The sequence below is a fragment of the Zonotrichia albicollis genome, chromosome 7 (genome assembly GCF_047830755.1).
Source record: "Zonotrichia albicollis isolate bZonAlb1 chromosome 7, bZonAlb1.hap1, whole genome shotgun sequence".
Taxonomy (NCBI): Eukaryota; Metazoa; Chordata; class Aves; order Passeriformes; family Passerellidae; genus Zonotrichia; species Zonotrichia albicollis.
In genome coordinates, this window is record NC_133825.1 from 32,200,829 (window position 1) to 32,216,982 (window position 16,154).

Consider the following 16,154-nt stretch of genomic DNA (forward strand, 5'->3'; position numbering starts at 1 on the left):
TAAAGTAGCTGAAATCACTCTTGTCTTATTGCCAAGGTTAGAAGGGAATGCAAATGTAACTGGGGTGATGGCCATGGCTTCAGGCTATGGCCAGGATGGCTAAATTCCCTGTCATTGATGAGAGAATAAGCTGTCAAGATAATCTTATCAGCATCAAGAATTAGGCTGATAACTGCTGCTGACTGGGATAGGGTGCTTATCTCTGCACTTTGCTCCATCCCTTGCAGTCTGACTCTGTGCCACACACCCTGCCCACCCTCCTCCCCTCCTGTTACCCCAAACAGGCTTTGCTCCCAGTCCTCGGGCTGCCAGCAGCAAGAACCCAGCCGGTATTGTCTAAACAGGGCCATACAATGGGCAGCATTGTTGATACTGGATTTTTGCCCTCATTGAAGATGACCTCACAGCCCACCCCTTGGCCACTTCAGCCAGCCCCTCGGGACTGTGAGGCTGTCTTTTGAACTCGGGTAAATAAATTGGGAGAGGAGGGGGAGAAGGGGATGGGGACCAGAGGAACACAGCGGTCTTTGTGTTGCCACCCTCTCTTCAGCACTGGTGCTCTCTGGTGTCCTTCTACCCACATCAGATATGGCAGGCCAGGTGCCAAGGAGCCGCATGCCTAGCGCCCATCCCCGCCCTGCGCTCGCCGGGCAGCGGCACCTCTGCACTGCTGCAGCCTCCCTTCCCCGGGGGGCAGCGTGCTCGGCTCATCTCGGCCGGCCTGTCTCCTCCTCCAGGCCTTCCGTGCCTTCTTCTGCCCATCTGCAGCCTACATCTCCTGCCCCTCTCTTCAGGCTGGCACCGTCCTCCTCGGAACCCCATCCCCGGCTGCCAGCACCGTGGGAGTGCCGAGCGGGGATCTGCAGGAATGCCACCTCCTGGTGGCAGATCTGGCCCGGCTGAGGTGGCGGGGGCAGTGCCGCAGTGTCCCGTGCTCCGCGCTGTCAGCCCGGCTCAGATGCGCCTCACACGTCCGCGACACCCGCTTGGGTCTGCGGGCGGCTCCCCAGCCGTGTGGGGAGAGCGGTGATGCTGCGTGGCTGTGAGCGTGAGCCCTGGGGACACATTGCCACATAGCCAGCACAGGGGGGAATTGCAGCACCGGGAATGGCGAGGGCGCATTCAAGGTCAGTTTGCAGCTGCCTCTTGGGCAGAGCACAGTGTCCCATGCCGCTGTTTATCCTGTTTGTGTGCGTGCTCTGCATCATTGCCATCCACCCTGTCTCCTTGCTGCAACAGCAACCTGACCTTTTGATGGCTGTCCCAAAATTTAGGAGAACAAAAATAGTTTACCAAAGTTAAAAATAGCCTGGGGTCTAAAGATCTGGGAGGCATCTCCCTTACATACTTGCTGGCTGAATCTCAGATATTCATTTTTATCCTGGAGAGGTTTCTGATAGACTCCTGTTAGGGGAGGCATACCCTGGCACGGAGACTCTGGTGAGGTTGCCCTGAGAATGCACACATGCTGCTGGGATGAGAAGCAGGAAGAACAAACTTCCTGGACACTCAACCCAATGCTCCCTACTCTAGGCTTATCAATGGCACACAGATGAAAACCTCAAAGATGGGGTGTGTGCCTATCCCTGTCTGCTGCTTCCAACTTTGTCTACATCCATACCTCAGTTGCTTTTAAAGTGAATATTTTGTTTCCTCTTGGACACCAGCACTTGACCAGAGAGCTTTGCACTCCTCCAGAAGCCAGCATTGCTTTTTCTCTTTTCGCTCTCTGCTTTTCCCAGTGAAGACCTACACATCGCCAGCAGCATTTTATTGGTTTGGGGATTTTTTTCTTTTGGCCTACGGGGATGGTGCTCCTGTCTTTGTCTACATCCATTTGCAACTGAAAATCTTTCAGGATTTCCCTCTGAGCAGAGTGCCTCCCCACCATGGTGCATAGGCTGCAGCAGTGGGCATGGCTGGCCCAGTAAAGGACATTTGGAGTCCTTAAGGAGAAATGTCCTACAAGCTGTTACGTTTCTGCCCAGCAAAAGGTCCTACAAGCTGTTAGGTTTCTGGCCAGGAACATTTTTAGATTTTCTTGCTTGCTCCTTTAGTTGCCTGCCTGGTTTTGCTGCCTTTTCAGGTCTTTAAAGAACTTGTCTACCCTGTCTCCTCTAAAAAGTGGAGCTGAAAATACTCTTGCCTTTCCATGTCTACCTCCTCACTTAAAGTGAAGAGCTGCAGACTTCTGGGTTACTGTTACTTTTGGTGGGTAAAAGTGTCCCATATTAACCTGGTGTTTGTGTCTGGAGTGTTAATAGAGAGAAAGTTCTGTTGCAAGTGTAAAAGAAATCCTGAGCAGGCAACACTGAGGGGACCCTGCAGCCTGAGCAGATGACAATCTTTTCTTAGCTACTTCTGCTACCTTTTTAAAGCATCCTCATTTTGTTTCTAAAATCTTGTGACAGTATTGTACAGTACACACACATTCACACATTCACTCAGCAGGCATTTGGTGTGTTTTGGAAGGTGTGTGTTTTCCTTTGTCCGAGCTGTGTCTGAATGGATCATGTTTGCAGAGGATTCAGATATAAACTTCAAGAACAACCAGTATTGAAAATTACTTCAGCTTTCTCTAATTGATAATTGATTTTATTCCTGATTCTTTGAGAAAAGAAAGGTAAGGGTGAAGTAGCAGAATTTTATGGCTTTTGGTGTAGAGTTACATGACATTATCACCACTGTTTTATGTTCCTAATTTTACCTAGATGAAGATGGTTGTGGAGGTTTTGGGAAACTGGGCTAAGAGCCCCCACTTTCAGTCTGAGGGTTGCTGTAACAACTCTGGCAGCCATAGGTACTTTGAATTTCCCTGCTGATACACATGAAGAAAGGCAGATCAAACTTCTTCCTCCTGTAGACTGTCCTGGACTAAGAAGAGTAGAAAATATGTTGGAGGTCACCCTGCTTAGATTTCCAATAAGATCTTAGCAAATGGGATACATGGACTGAACGAAATGATAGGATGCAATTCACTAGACAAGTACAAAGCTCTGGTTTGAGGTGGAGAGTCAACTATCCCAACCTGCACTGGGAAGGTAACTTGGTGAGACAGCAGCTCTGCAGATAAGAGTCTGTGGACAGCAGTGGAGCGTGTGCTCACAGTGCCACACTACAAGCAGGGTGAACTGTAGGTGTACAAACAGTGGCATACTACAGACACAGGGAGTGACTGTCTGGTTCTGCTTGGCACTGGGGACACCCAAGTCCTGAGGGATTTCTTTGTTTGTCCACTGTGGCCAGTTTGCTTTTTAAATAGCCTGCTGACTCGGTGGTGTGCCTTGGGAATAACAACTCTGAAAAAGGATTTGCATGTAAAGATTAGCAACTCTAAGTCTTGAAGAGCCTCCCTGAAAAGTAAAAATATTACAGAGGAGAATCCAGACAGAATCCTTTGCTGCCTGATACTCCAGGATCCCAGCTAGCATGAATGCTAACTGGGATCCTGAATGCTGAGATAGAATGAGTCTGGAAAGCACTGGAACACAGACAGGAGCTAACTGGTGTGCAAACACACAATGTTGCCAGAGACTGGTTTGGCCCCAACTCCTTCTTCACCTCCTCTTTCTCAATTACTCAAGTATAACCTTTAAAAAACTAGCTTAATCAGGTGATGGGCTCATCCCTGGATATCAATCACATGCAGCACCTAATCCCAAAACTGATGACAGACTCTTGGTGTTCAAACGGCCACCTAAGCCTTTCCCATCTTGTCTTCCTACCTATAAAATATAAACTTCATGGATTATTTGGAATTACATGATGAGGAATAAGGAAAGAAAAATACGTACTGTGCAGCATGGGACTGTGCAAGTTGAATGGATATAACTGCATTGAAGACAAATTATTTTCATCTAAACAATGATTTGATTACAGAAAACCAGAGAATCATTTGCAGCTCCTGAGGAATCTGCTTCTCTGGTCTCTAGCCAGGACTTGGCCAGAACCTTTCCCCAGAAGAACAGTGGAGTGAGCTCAGGATGTGCTGAGGTAAAGCTAGAGCAGCTCTAGTGTCCAGAGGATTTCTGTCTTGGTTTCCAAAGATTTCAGGATTCCTTCTTTTGCATTTCCTCCCTGGGGCTCACAGCTGCATCTCAGGAGGTGCCAGGCCTTCAGATGCAGGGATCCTGTCCTCCTTCTGGTGCTGCTGGTTGTATCACAAACAGTTCTTTCACCCCTGGGAACAGGGTATCTCCTCTTCAGCATGTGTTCATGTGAGCCTTAGCCATAGACTATGGGAAAAACAACATCAAAATGTCAACTGCTGACACTTGACAGCTGCTAGAGGAGGGAGAGCGGGATACTACTGCAGCAGGTATCAGAAATGCCTGATATTTTTCCCTGGATGACCCCGATTGCAGTATCTTTTATTGCTAAAGTTTGCTCCAGGCATGACAGGAACAGGCCGGGTGAGTTTCCCGTCCAGGAATGAGTTACATGACAGTTAACCAGTGCTGAGGATTTACGTTTGAACTGCTAATCCAGTTTTATACCCCCAGCCCCACCCTTTGGACTTTTCCTTAATTATTCCACATGGGATATTTGGCATTGCCTGCCCCTGCCAGAGGCCCTGAGAGGTGGAAGTATTCCTAAAGTCAATGTGCAATGATTAAACTGCAAAAAGCCTGGCAGCTTTCAGCAGATGGCTGTGGTATGTCCTCCATAGCATGTGTCTGCCACTCGTGCTGTAGCTTGTGCTGCGTACACAGATCCGTAATCAGCTAGAGAAAGTTTCCCAGGTGGAATAAATTGCACTCCCTTCATCACAAACACCTGCACTGTTCCTCAGGTGGGATTGGTTGATAGTGAGTGCTCTGCTGAGCATTAAAGAAGGCTGGCTGCCTTGCTTCTGGCTGTAGGATATTGCTGCTGCTTTGTCCTGGTGAGGACAGGCCGGGTCTTGTTGAGGCTGTGCTGGCTCTGCCCGTGTTGTCCTTGTTAAGCGGGGTGACAGGCAGTAATTGACTGAGTTTGGACAAGCCCAGTGTGGTATGGCAGGTGAATGCTGGTGGGACTGCGATTTCGAGCGCTTGTGGCTGCTGGGGAATGCAGTTCCAGGCAGAAAGCCCCTGAGGAGGGGGCAGTGCCGCACGAAGGGCACAAGGCGGGCGCGTCCCGGGGCTGCGCTGCCTGCCCGGGGGAGCTGTGGCACCAGGGCAGCGGGGTCGGTGCGTGCGGCCAACGGGAAGGCACCGAGCGCTCGGACCCGGGCAGCGGGCACCGGGCCCTGGAGAGCGAACACCGCGGACACTCGAGGGGCCGCGGGGCGCTCCGGCAGCGAGGCCGTGACGGCCGCGGAGCGCTGCCGCCCCCTGGCGGCCGGGCCGGGCGGAGCGAGCGGGGCCAGGCCCGGCCCGGCCCGGGCGCTCCTGCGGGGCGGCGGCGGCAGGAGCGGAAGGGTGCGCGGGCATCCTCGGGGCATCCCGCCGCGCTCAGCTGAGGAATTTCACCCCAGCTGAGACCCGTCTGAGGTGGGCTGGACTGCCATCGCTGAGAGACTTGAGCACTATCCTCGTGGGATTCCTCCAAAAAGGCAGAAAAGATAAGCTCGCTTGCAGCATCACTGTTTCAAGCAGGGCAACCCTGTGCCAGTTTGTAGCTGTGTGCTAAGCACTGTCCAGCAAACCCTGGTGGTCACAATAGTGAGTTTTAGGTGCTTTACTGAACTCATAAGCATGCAACTAAGGAGTAGATGAAAAGCACCAAAGTATAAATAATAGCTAATGAAACCAAACAATATTTCAGTGCAAGATTTCCTGTGAATGAACTGAAAAAAACCACAGGCATTACCTACGCTTCAGAGATTAAATGCTTTGAAAAGTGCTGGTGCATCTAAAAGTTGGAACACCAGCAAGCATGCAAATTCTGGAGGACGGAAACAATTCCACAGAGACCTTTTTACTAGTCTCCCATTATATGAATTGAGCTATCCCATCAGAAAGCTGGATGTAGTACTGTCATTCTCCATCACACTTGCTTCTGTTAATAAAGCTGATGGCAATGACACTCTCATCTCTCATACCTGTTGCATCCTGCTATTTTTTTCCCCGATGTGTTAATGCAACATGTATTAATGCAACATTCTCCAAAAAACAAATATTCAGGAATCAGCATTCCTTCTTCTCATTGCACTTATTCAACACAAGCTTGCAGCCTGCTGTGTTCTCAGGGATATTATACAGAAACTCTTGCATCTGGCAGATAGCTGGGTTGGGGGAGATATCTTTGGTCTGAGTCCTGCTTTGTCTTTGCAGGGACAGTGGCAGGTGTTTGCTTGAGATATGCCATGGACACAGACTGTCTGTGTCCCTCTTCTTGCTGGCTGTGATAAATCTGGATAAAAGGAGCAGCCTGTATCCAGACACCCTGGTACTGACAGCAGCCCAGCTTATGAGAAGTGACTCCTTTAGCCCCTTGATGGAAGTTTCCTGACTTGTGACAAGTGTGGGTCACCTCTGGGCGTAAACTGTGGGTTGGTTGCCACCCCAGAGCAGGTTTCGTTGCACAGGAGGAAATACCTCTTGTTTTGAAGCTGCTCCTCCTGAGGCGCTTCTGTTTGTGAGGCGTGGTGCTCAGCTGGGCGTTCATCACTGCCCACGGTGTGTCAAGCACAGACTTTCTCCCAGCAGTGCCAGTTGGCCCAGACAGTTCCTGGGAGCACAGAGCGTGTCTGCTGCACGTGTCTGGGGTAACATGCCCACACACGGCCCTGCACAGCTGCACGGATCACAGTGAAGTCTCGAGAAAACAACACCCTGCAGAGTGACAGGAAATGTTCTTTGTAATCAAAATTGTGTTTAGAGATCAAGAAAATTTAGTTCTGTGTTCTAAAAAGAGGAAAAATCAATAGTATCTTGTAAAGGACCTGATAACTTCCTTCTATACCTGCTTCTTTCTGCTCAGGTGGAGTTGCACACACACAGTCCCTGTGAGTTTGCAGCCAGCCAGTGAAGTCCCCACTGAAGGCCACTGCACGGATACGTGAATGTAAAAGAGCTCTCCAATGTGTTAGGAAATATGTAAGTGTTAGTAAATATGTCTTTGTACAGATGTTTATGAAAACTTACTGCAAAGTTGTACATCATGGTAACAAGTTTTTATAGATCGATTTCAACCTGTCCTGAGCTAAAATGTCCTTCACTCTCTCTTCACCTTCTCCTCCTCAGGCAGATTTATCTTGATAGATTGGAGACGTGTAGGGCTGCTTACTCAAACAGTTCTTATATCTTGGTCTGCAGAAAGCACCTTTTGTGCTGGTTCCTCAACAAGTGTCTCATGAGATGGTCTCTCTAGCCTCTGGACATAACTAGAATAAGAAAAGTATTATTAAAATGTAGATAAAATCCACCTGTTTGATGCAGGAAAAGAGATCAACAGAGAAGACTTCATTTAAATGAAAAATAATGAAAACACCTGAACATTAATGGGTTTAATTTTATTAATTTTATTAATTTTATTAATACACTGTTCTGGGAATTTTTTCAAAATGTCTCATAAACAGTTTACTCAACACCAAGGTACTGTGCTTGGAAGTCTGGCTTTTTATTTCTGATGTTTAACAGTTGATTAGTGCTGTCACCACCACCACTTTCCCTTTCCCTATTCCTGATGCAATCCATAGAGATAACAACTATCTGTAGCTCTGTTTGTGTTGCCTGGAAGTGGGAACCAAATGCTTGTGTTGATGAGAACCTGCTGAAAATGGATTATTGCCAAGAGAATTAACATAGCACCCTAAGTAAGAAAACAGGAACTTGGATATAGAATTGTTTATGCATGGTTGTGTCTCTTTCTTTGTTTGTTTTAGTTGCAGTGAAGAGTGACTATAGAATACTTTGTACTGCTAAACTTGTATACAAGATTTCTCAAGGCATCTGTAAATCTTTAAATCTCAATGATGATGATTAAGCTTCTGGAAGAAATTAAAAATATTGTTCAAAATGTGTGCCAAAACTGATTCTGTTATAGAGCTGGATGCTTCTGTCCTGGTCTTCTACCAGCTCTATTCAGCACAGAAAATTGGTCTGTAACTGGTGTTCCAGCACCATCTCTAGCTGGTGAAAATGTTCCTACAAGGCAGGGCCACTTCAGCAGAGGCTGGTGAGCTCCTGGACAGCCTGACCTCTTGGGCCTGGTGAGCAGATTTGCCTTCAGTCCCAACAAGTGACTGCTCTTATTAACTGATAGGACTTTTTCTAACCACGACATCTAAACACTTTGTAGTTCTAATTCAGTGTTTGAGAGTGCTTTTTGGGGGGGAGTTTATGAACTCTTTGGTGCTCTCTTCTCTTTAAACAAAGGAATTAAGTGTGAGTGAGATATTGTTTAAAGGTCTGTGTGCTTGGCACACTGACAGAAACACTTCAGTGGCTGTGGCACTTTGTCTTATTCTAACATGCTGCATCCTGTTGTGATAGTGGTTTCTGGTTTTAGAACAGTCTTCCCTGGGTATCTCTGAAAGGTTTCCTCTAGGCCTGCTGAAAAATGGATATCAACAAAGAAGGGAAAAAGAAGAATGGAGAAGAGAAATTCTGTTGGCTGGTTTTCATAAGAATGAAAGTTTGGCAAATGAGGTCCAAAGCACTGTAAGGAAAAGAGATGTGAGGTAAGTGCTCACAGATGCTACCAGACCTACACTGTTCCTTAGCCAGGAAATACTGCTGCTCCACATGGGCACACATCAAACACCACAGAGGGCACAGCAGAGTGATCTATGAGGTCCTAAAGTCTGGATCATATTCTCCCCCAGCTGACACATCTCCTATCATTCAAGTTTACTGGCTGAAAAGGAGTATTTTAGACCTACATAAATTGAGTCACCTCATGCTGCCTGTAAAGCATTGCATGTGTTTCCTTAATTATAGAGTGCTCTTGGTTCTGCCTTGTGTTAGGCTCTTCAGAATCAGGTGACACAGACATGACCTGTCTTCTGGGCTAGGTGGGTGACTTGGTCTTTCAATACAGGACAACATCACCCCTTTCACCACCTGCTCTGTGCCCCAGCCTCTGAGAAGGCAGATCTGCCCTGTACCTGGCTCCTGAAGGATGGGGTGGGATGTGCTGTGCCACAAGGCAGCAAGAGCTGCTCTGTGAAAAGCCCCCACACTCCCCCAAAGCAGCACTCCACATGTAAGTCATGCCACTTGTGCATGGGCAGGGGTGTCTGCTGTGTGGTCCCAGGAGGGATGGCTGGCTCTGGCAGGTGGCCTCTCCTGAGATTGCTGCTGCCTGGGAGCTCTGCAAATGCTTCCCATGCCACTGCCTTCATCTGGCAAGGGAGTAATAAAACACAACAGGCCCAATAATACCAAATTCAGTCAAAGGATCCAACCCAGACCTCCAGTGCCTTTCCAGCCACTAAGGGTGGCCTCTTAGTGCCCTGTGGCAAGATAGGTCTTGTCTCACTGTTGTTCAAGCAGCTGCTTAGTGCCACAATCTTAGGCCACATCTAGGGGACATCTCTGCATTTCCTAGCTGGCTTGGCAACATCAGAGTCCAGAGAAAACATCCTCATCTGGGCCTACAGGTGTGAGAGTCTTGTTGCTTTCTTGGGTAATGCCAGAAAAATAGCAACCCTCAGTACCCATGGAGAGGCACCTCTTCTGAATTATATATTCAGACCTGAGGAAGGACCAGGCTCAGGCTACATGTTCTTTTATAGTCTCATCACCAAGACAAGTGTGGTGTCCTGGGGTTAAGCTCTGGGACCCCTCAGGGTACAGTCACAGACCTGCAGGACCTGTGGTACCTGGGATGACTACTCGCTGGTGGCCAGTGGCAAGGTAGGTGCAGGCAAGTCCCAGCCACTGTTATTGCCAGTTTTGCCTGTTTTTTATCTTGATGGGGTTTTGGTTTGTTAGGGTTTGGCTTTGGTCTGGGGCTTTTTTTTGTTTATTTTGAGGGGCATTGTTTGTTTGGGGTTTTGCTTGTTTTTTTTTTCCTTTGTTTGTGTTTTTTGTTTGTTTGGGGTTTTTTATTTTGTTTTCTTTTGGTTTTGTGGGTTTTTTGGTGGTAGTGGTGCTTTTTTTGTTGTTGTTGTTTTGTTTTTGTTTTTATATCAGGCTTGCCTCAAGGCTGGCAGACACTACAGAGCTTGTGGAAATACCGCGAAAGCAGGAGATTCCAGCCCCTGGTTTCCAAAACGACCACTCCAGCTTCTCCCGCATTTCACCCCTGCTTTTGCAATCCGCAAGGAAGAGGATGCTGTGCCGCCTGCCCGCCTGGGCGCTGCCGCTCGGGGAGTTTCTGCCCTTGGTCCCTTGGCTGCAGGCGCGGGTCCCGCCGCCCCGAGCGGAGCTGCCCCGGTCTCACGGGTGCCCCGAACTGACCCGGAGCGCTCCCCGCTCCCCGCTGCCTCCTCTTCTCACGGCGGCATCTGCCTCTGTCATTGCCGCTGTGAATCAGGGAAGGACTCCTGGACCTGCCGATGTTCCCAGGGTGACCGGGATAATAGGGCTGACGGTGGTTCCTAACAAGGGGCAGTGCCACCCCTCTGGTCGGTGTCACCAGCTGAGCTGATATAAAAGAAAGAGAGGATGCTTACTGTCTGTGGGGAGCTGCTGGTGTGCCCTCTCCTGGCTGCTGAGGCAGACAAGCTGTTTGGCACTGATTATCTCTCTGCTAACTTTTAATTCCAGTCTGGGCAGGCAATCGTCACAATTCCAGCTAAAAAGTACTTCTGCTGGCAGTGAGTAGTCATGAATATGTCTCACCTAAAGAACAGAGCTGAGAGCCACCTTAAAGTATCAGAAGTGCATGAACTGGAGACAATGGGGAAGAAAGCTTGGGACAATCCTGTTTACAATGGCTCTCCCTCTACCTCCTTGAAAATTCAAACCATCTACAACCCCAAACCTGTCCTGGAGAGTCCCTACGAGAATTTTGAAGAGGTTGGGGATGCGCTGCCCTACCAGGAAGAACAGAGAAAAGCTGTGAATGGGAGGACAAGTCCTTTCCTCAAGTGCTGCTTCTACATCTTCCGAGGCATCCGAGGTAAATCTCTATCTCATTAGAAGAGACTTATTAGCCCTCAGAGCAATGGCGAGGGGAGGAAGAGAAGGGATGCAAATGGCAAAAACCTCATAGTGTCTGTGTAGCCCAGGGACCTGTTCAACATGCAGTAGCGTTACTCCAGAGATCATCTTTGGCTGACCTGAAAGGAGCATCCTTGTTCTGTGTGCCTTGCTGTAGCTTCATGGTCTGTCCTGTTACCTTTACCATAAGATAAGAGACTTAGTGGGTCTCATGCTCAAGGTCATGCAGTGAATCTGTTGGCAGATCTTAGGTGCTCTGAATCCCCAGAAGCCATCACTGTGGTGGTGAGACTATTCTGTCTTTGTGTGCATTTTCTAGATAGAATGGTATTGGCCCCTGTGCTACAGTAGCATAAGAACTTATAGCCCTATCTACCAGAGAAAATCTAGTACTGTCAGGGCTGAAATGCAGGGGATTACAGCAATGTGTCAAATAATGTTTTGCTTGAAGATAGCTGAAAGAGGTGCTGTTTTCCAGTTTAAAAGACAAAGGGGAATAAAATATTATGTAGGCTTACTCAGAGGCAAACAAAACCCTGGGGGCAAGATAAGTCTCCTGTCAGAATACAGTCCTGGGTAAGGGCATTATTTGAACAGTTTCTTATAGAAGGCATAAAATCACAATATTTTAAAAACAGGAAAGATAAAGCAAAGAAAAAAATTTCTTGCCAATGTGTCTTTTTTTTTTTTCCTCACTTGGAAGGTAAGAACCCCTCTCAGAGCCATACCCTCTAATAGTATGAGGGGTTGAATAACAGTATAGCTTGGTCCTGAATTGCACAGCCCCTCTGTGATCAATGTTTTTGCCTTTGCCATTACAGTCTAACACTACTATTTCACCTGGAATTCAGAGCAGAGGCTTTAGAGATTTCTCCTGGCTAAGGAACAGTGCTGAGTGGGTTTGGTAGCTAATTACATATTACTCTTAGGCAGTGTATCATTTACCTGGCTTATTCTGAAATGCTTTCTTCTAGGCATTGTTTGAGACTTAAAATGGAAAACCATATCCATACTTTAACATCAAATTTCCATTTGTGAGCTGCCAGAGTTGAATTTGGAGCATGCAAATGATGGTAACTCTCAAGATACCACATCATTTTCTTCTTCTGACTGTTGCAGCAGTGTGTCCTGACACTAAGGGTGGTAAATAGGGCTGAAGGAAACACCAAAGCTGGGAATCCAAAGGCCAGTGCAGACAGACCAAAGGTCTCTTTGAGCCTCACAGAAGTGGGGACGTTTTCCTCGAAGGATTTGCTTCCTTCCTTTGCATCTTTACTAGGTGCTCATCATTTTTCATTGCCTCTCCATTGCTGGCTTTTCCCTTTCCATTTAATCACCTTGGTGTCTCACATGGAAAATAGAAGTAGTACATACAAGTTAGTTAAACAATGAGAGTTTAAGAGGTTGGGTTTTTTGCTTAAAAACCATTTCCTGGGATTACATGTTCATAGCTAGAGACAATAGTTGGATTATTAAGCTTTTTTCTTGCCCTCATCAGTTACTGTGCCGGGTTAGTAGCGAATAGCTGCTGCACCTAGTGCCAGTGCTCAGGACTGTTCCTCTCTAAGCAGTGTCCAAGCAGCTCTGTGTCCTGGTTCCTGCCTGCCTCCTGCCGCCTCTGCTGGTTCATGGGCAGACTTGGCTGGGTATCTGGGTGTATGGTGGTTGATGAGGAATACCCAGCTTCCCACTGCCTTTGGAAGAGGATCTCCAGCTGCACCTGAGACCGTGAGCTAGTCACTCACCTGGGTCACAAGTCTGGTGATAATGTAGGTGTTGCCAGTAATTCTTATCAGTTACTTGTTAACTATCAGGAAGGTGAGACTTACAAATGGATTGCATTCATAGCCTGTTTTCTAGGTTCTGTTATTTTTTCTTTGCTCAGCCACATGGGTTCTGGGTGGTCATTCAAGGTGCCATAAGGAAGACTGGATATCTTCTAGCCTTGAGTCCTTCTACTCCAAATGTCATGTCCAAAATAGCTGCATCCCCAAGAGGGTAGGTGGTGCCAAAGGAGACAGATGGGAACATGCTTCATGTATGACGTGATAGATTTTCCTGGTATGTTTCCTAAAGACATAGCTGAAAATAAACCTCAGCTGATACAGTATTACAACTAACGCAATCTGGAAGGACTGGAGCAGCCTCATGGTCCTCCAGGTATCATTTTGGGCAAGAGTCTGAACCAAGTTCTCAAGGATATTAGAGTCTCCTTGAATTTGGGTGTTCCTGAGTACACTACTGTTCTAAAAGTAAAGAAAGACTTTGCATTTGCTCCAAACATATGGATAGTAGACATTTCCTGCTTATGGAAAAAACCCCAAACAAACCTGTTAAAAGATTGTGGTGTAGTCATATCTAAGGATGAAGGTAGTAATTTAAAAGTTATTTTTGTCCATTGTGAAGATTCCTGTAGATCACATGATACTTTCTCCTCCACAGGAGTTAGTCCAGATCATCTCCAGGCTGTCATTTCTGTTGCTGGTCTGGATTGTCCAGAACAGGCTCCTGGTTTGTCTGTCCAGATGTGATGGCAGATGCTGCAACATCACTATGGTCACTATGGCAGTTAATGGTGCAGAAAACTGTCTAATCTCTTGAGATGCCAAAGAGCTATCAAACTGACAGGATAAATGCACACAGACACTAGAACACTTTTGCTTACTCCAGACTAAAAACAAGTTTGTCATCTGCCGGAGATGACTTCAAGTGTGGGGTCTTTGATCAGCTTTGATCCTGGTTTGCAGGAAGAAGGTTGTTTCATCCCACTGGGGATAGGAATCAGGGCTGAGCTCTCTAGGAGCTGCAGAAAGCAGCAAGACCATGGCAATTATTGACAAGGCTTTCATCACCAGGCTTTCAATTGAAAGTTCTTATGCCTTTCAACTTCAGGAGCATTCCAGAAATCACAACAGAAAGCCATTACAAAAAGAACAAACAAATACGCTAATGGTATTAGGTGGTTCATCAAACACAAAATATCAAGGCTTCTTTTAAAAGAAGCATTTCTCTCTTATTGACAACCCTGGTGACATTTAATGAGTTGTGTGAAGAAATAGGATCTTTAGCTGGTGCAATTAGTGTATTGGATTCAGCTAAGCTCCATTGTTAGATGTCCTGAAGATAATTTGGCTCTAAATGTTGTGCTGAAAATACTGAGTTGTGTTATTTGATTGAGTATTATGACCAATAAGAAAACTGCAAGGGTTTTTAGATAAGCAAGAGACAAGTATTTGGAGCCTAATGGTTCAGTATACAATAAAAGGAGTAACAGTTGTAAAGCTAACACCAGATGCAGTTCTGCAATGAAAGACCTCTCAGAAAGTCAGCTGTTGGCACATGGGTGACTGAAATGAAATATTATGGTTTCAAGAGCATTTGTGACAAAGACTGAACTTCTGCTGAAACACAGTCAGGAAAAGATCAGGCTATAATGAACTGAAAACAGAAGAAACATAAAACTAAATAGTGATTTAGCAAAATAAAAATCCAGTATATTTCAGTGTTGGTTAGCTAAAAATCTTTTATGCATGCTGGAATGGTGCTTCTTAGGGGTATTTAGCAAATGTTTTTAGTCAGGTTTTGAAATGAAAAGTGACTTGGACTCAAAAAGCCACAAAACTTCAACTCCCAACCGTGCTTTTTTGGAACACGACTACAGCTCCTCTCATGGCCGTTGAGAATGGCCATGAAAAATTCTACAGTTCCTTCTTTATACCCAACAGGTCTGTGGGGCACTACGCTGACTGAGAACACAGCTGAAAACAGGGAGCTGTATGTGAAGACCACCCTGCGAGAACTGCTGGTCTATGTTATGTTCTTGGTGGACATCTGTCTCTGTAAGTAGCTGTCATATCTCATAGGCACCATTTCTGTGTGCAGCATGAGGGGAATAATGTGAGATTTCATTACTAGTCTTCCTTGCTCTGCTGTAAGTGTTACATTTATTGTATGGGTGTTCACAGCAGCAAGAAGTTGTCATTAACTTACAGAATTCATACTGCACAGAGAAGTAAAATTAGTGACCAGTGCTAACTGAAGCTGGTTAGACTTAAGCAGTACTTTCTGATTGGCATAATCAGTTCTAGCCACTGACTCCACAGTCCTAAGAGAATCTGCCCAAGGTCTTTTCTCAGTTTCTCAGCAAATGCTCAACCCTCAGAGAGTAGCTCTAGAAACTTGCTGCTAGCAAAGACAATTCAGGGAGATTTTCCCCTCTGAGAATGGATGGGTGGCTGAGGCGATAAAGCAGATGACAGCTCACCCTGTTGTTATTGAGTGAGTGTAATGTGTCCCTGTAGTAAATGGCAATGCTAATATGGACTTTGTGCCAGTAGGACAATGGCTGTTTGGTTCTGCTAAGGTTCATTCCTTATCACCAGTGAGCACCTGTGGCATGGGACAGTGAGGAGGGTTATATTTCATGGACCCAACAGCAGGAGAGATGGACAGACAATACCACCCTAAGTTACTATCATGCTGTGCCAGGGAGACAGTGCTTCAGTCACTCTTCCTAAAGAACCAAGACACGCACACGGACGTAGGCGTTGTCGCACATAGATGTACGTGTTGTCGTGCACTGACTCATCCAGGAGGTGTGGGGGCTTGTGTCTTGAATGTCAGGTGCTTTATTCTCCTGGCGTCCTTTCAAGAGTAGGACATGTTCTTAGTGATCACCATGATGGATGTTTACCTGAAGGAAGGAGCACTGGAGAGTTGAAACAACATGTTTGTGGAAGTTAGAGCCTGCTTCTCTTGGGGTTTCTTGGTAGATGAAAACTTACCTGAAGCTTTTCACTTGGGAAAATAAGGTGGTCTTTGTGCCCTCATGACTTCACATCAGAAATAAAAAATATAGGTCATGGACTTTGTTCTGAGAAATAAAATTTCCCTCAGAAATTCTGTCTGGGAACAAAAACTGTTATCCAGAATGTTCAGTTGTATCCTCCAATGGTCTTCTCTTACAACTTAACTCTTACATTTGGTCAGTCTGACAATTTAAACTGCAACACAGAGCAGATAAGTTTGTAAATCTCTAAGAAAGCAGAAAGCCCTAAAATTTATTCTCCTGTGTCTTGTTCAGCTTACCTGTGAAAATATAAGGTACACAGAAAGTGA

General features: G+C 46.5%; 1 protein-coding gene across 4 annotated transcripts in view; it reads left to right on the top strand.

The window, feature by feature from the left end:
- Positions 1–246: 246 nt before the first annotated feature.
- The window catches only part of PKD2L1 (polycystin 2 like 1, transient receptor potential cation channel), a 29,382-nt gene continuing 13,474 nt past the window's right edge, over positions 247–16,154 (top strand). The window contains exons 1-4 of one of the 4 annotated variants that reach the window (XM_074544898.1): positions 247–467; positions 6,907–7,022; positions 8,465–10,995; positions 14,762–14,875. In XM_074544898.1, coding sequence (XP_074400999.1) covers positions 10,701–10,995; positions 14,762–14,875 — 409 coding nt within the window. In that variant the 5' untranslated portion in view covers positions 247–467; positions 6,907–7,022; positions 8,465–10,700. Of the gene's footprint in view, positions 468–489; positions 7,023–8,464; positions 10,996–14,761; positions 14,876–16,154 lie in introns of those variants that run through there. The other 3 variants (XM_074544896.1, XM_074544897.1, XM_074544895.1) reach the window with 3 other exon arrangements.